The sequence below is a fragment of the Mandrillus leucophaeus genome, unplaced genomic scaffold, assembly GCF_000951045.1.
Source record: "Mandrillus leucophaeus isolate KB7577 unplaced genomic scaffold, Mleu.le_1.0 Scaffold517, whole genome shotgun sequence".
In the NCBI taxonomy this organism is placed as follows: domain Eukaryota; kingdom Metazoa; phylum Chordata; class Mammalia; order Primates; family Cercopithecidae; genus Mandrillus; species Mandrillus leucophaeus.
In genome coordinates this window covers 1,645,603-1,648,464 of record NW_012105553.1, presented here as the reverse complement: position 1 = coordinate 1,648,464, position 2,862 = coordinate 1,645,603, and the positions used below count along the sequence as shown (strand labels likewise).

The window sequence follows — 2,862 nt, the reverse complement described above, 5'->3', positions numbered from 1 at the left end:
AAAAAAAAAAAATTGTCTCTGAGGATTTTTTTTTCTGTATCCACATTTAATATCTGACAAAGATCTGCACAACCTGGAAATAAGAATTTGATCTTCTAAATAAATCAATGTGAATATGGGGTTGTACAGTCAGTCATTGCTAGGGACTGCTCAGGGCTTCCTGCTGACATGCACAACTCCTCCAAAGGCCATAAGACATTGATTAGGGACCAGCAGCTCTCACTCCCTCCTGACACTTCACCAAGGCATGGCATTCTACACCCTTGCCGTGCTGTGGGAGTCTGGCATGGCTATCTCTCATCTCCCTCGGCATCATCTATTTCTCTGCTTTCTGTGATAATCTCATGCTCACAGATGTATGCATCACAAAAGCAAGAAACAACATTCAGAACCAGACCTAGAAGAAAGACAGGTCTTCACTGCTTTGTTGGAAAGACATCACCACTGTCCAAGCTTGTCAGGAAGATCAGGCCTGCCTAGGGGCCCAGGGGTCTTTAATTCTAGGACAAAGGAGTGGGCCCCAAATAAAAGTCACATTCTCTGACTTAGCTGTAGTTGGAGACCCTACATGGGATCCTATTGGGCATGTGTCCAATTTAATATAAAGGAAACTGCTATGCTGGTTCCCATTCAGCCATCAATTTTTGGTACTAGCCGGTGTATTCAATTAGTTAGAGCCAGTGCTGGGCTGGTAAATTTTTAAAAACTAACTCTCCAGAAAAAAAAAAAATCTGATTTGGAGCACTTGCCAATTTCCATGGTGCAAATGCTCCCACATGGCCCAGTTCAAGCTGCCACCATAACGTCACTAAACATAGAGATGGGAAAAACTGTACTTAGCACAAGACTGCATAGTATTTCCATCATGTGGATACAACAAAAGCAAATCATCTCAGGAAGACAGATAACAGCAAAACATACTACAATAATTAGGAAGTGATGAATCTTGAGTAATTATTTCTTATGTTTCTAACATGATTTATTTCATCGTAAGTTTATGTAATTTATTTATTATGATGATATCTATGTTTAACAATCAGCTTGCAAAATTCCTGAAAATTTAACAATCAGCTCTCATAAATCAATGCCACTCAACCCCAGCACACCACTGGGAGAGGCCAAGAGGGAGGAAGCGTGAGTAGTCATTCTGCGAGCCCGACTTGCAACAAGACTGTGTGTGACACCGTTGCTGTAGTTATAAGAACCAAGCAGCAAGGTTTGAATAACTTGACTGCCTTGCAAGGGCCTATAGTCATGAACATGAAATTCCCTGAAATATTAAAGATGACAAACCTGGAAATGGTCTTGCGCCAAAGTGACCCCTTGTATAGCAGATAAAATGAGATGCCTTATCCCACTTTGCTTGCAACTCAGAGTAGCACACAAAATGTCCTTGGTCCAGGAAGGGTTTTCTGCCAGAGGAAACACACAGAGAAATAAATAATAGACAGTCCTCTCCTGAACTAGCCACTCTCACAAAATCACTTTATAAAGATTCAAAGTGATACAAATTCCTAAACATTCCTTAAATCATCAAGATGAACATTCAGATGATGAGGGTAAAGCTGTGCCTTTTGAGTTCCAAATGTAATAAAATAAAGATTTTGTTTTTCTGGGCCTAATTGATTTTGTAAATATTAATTTTCTCTACGTCCCCAAACTGGCTCCTTTCCCTGTATCCCCTACAAGTGGGGTACTCATTCACCCCAGTTTGCCCAGGACAGACTTGCTTTTCACTTATTCTTGCGTGGTTATGAACGGTGCCCTCTGTCATTCTCAAAAGTGCCCCCGTTTGAAGGATGAATTACACACTGTCTATGCGTGGTCTTCTCCATGCCCCATGCCTCACAAGTCACTTCCTGGAAGCCAGTCATGACTCTCCTCCCCCTGGTCCTCACAGCCAACCAACCTCCCCATCTGCTCAGGGTGACCTCCCAGTGTCTCTCCATCTGTGTGTCTGTCCAGCAGCCATAGATCATGCCCAGGAAACTGCTATGCTCTTAACAGTCCCACTCCCACCTCACCCTTCCAATCTGCCTTATGTTTTGAGCCACAGGGCTCTTCCTCAAAGGATATCCCCCACTACAGGAATCTGTGCAAAGGCTCCACGTTGCATCCAAAGTCTTTCCGCAATCTCAGATGCCTCCACCTCTCTGCACTCATGCCCTGTCTCCCTCCTGTCTCCTCAAGGCCATCGGATACAATGCACCACTTCTCCCTTCCTGAACCTACCTATCTTTTAGAGCACTGCCTCCAGACACCCACCTTTCCCAGGCTGCGCAGAGCCTCTCCATTCCCTGCTGCATAGATGCCTGTGTGCTCACCTCCCTATGTGGTCGCCCACTGCACGGTAAATCCATCTGCACAAGACCTGCCACCACGAGCAACCTTTCTTATCACTGCCTTCCTGTCATTGTGGCACCTAGCACAGGGCTTCGCACTTCCTAGATGCTTGGTCGTGACAGAAAATAAAATACATTTTTAAAAGAAAGAAAATCTTTTTTTTTTAATTAAAGAAAAAATGTTATCCTGACTCTTAAATTATTAATAATAAATTGTTTCCCAAAAGTCCTTTAGAAAAACAGTTCTGGGTCAGGCGTAGTGGCTCACGCCTATAATCCCAGCACTTTGGGAGGCCGAGGTGGGCAGATCACGAGGTCAGGAGATCAAGACCATCCTGGCCAATATGGTGAAACCCCATCTCTACTAAAAATACAAAAATTAGCCAGGTGTGGCGGCAGGTGCCTGTAATCCCAGCTACTCAGGAGACTGAGGCAGGAAAATTGCTTGAACCTGGGAGGCAGAGGTTGCAGTGAGCCGAGGTGGCACCGCTGCACTCCAGCCTGGTGACAGAACAAGACT

General features: G+C 44.4%; 1 protein-coding gene across 1 annotated transcript in view; it reads right to left on the bottom strand.

Annotated features, from left to right (window-relative positions):
• The window catches only part of ABCA13 (ATP-binding cassette, sub-family A (ABC1), member 13), a gene marked incomplete at its 3' end in the record, with an annotated part of 190,275 nt that overhangs the window by 75,436 nt on the left and 111,977 nt on the right, over window positions 1–2,862 (bottom strand). Inside the window, exon 20 of the mRNA XM_011996501.1 lies at window positions 1,294–1,412. Coding sequence (XP_011851891.1) covers window positions 1,294–1,412 — 119 coding nt within the window. The remainder of the gene's footprint in view (window positions 1–1,293; window positions 1,413–2,862) is intronic.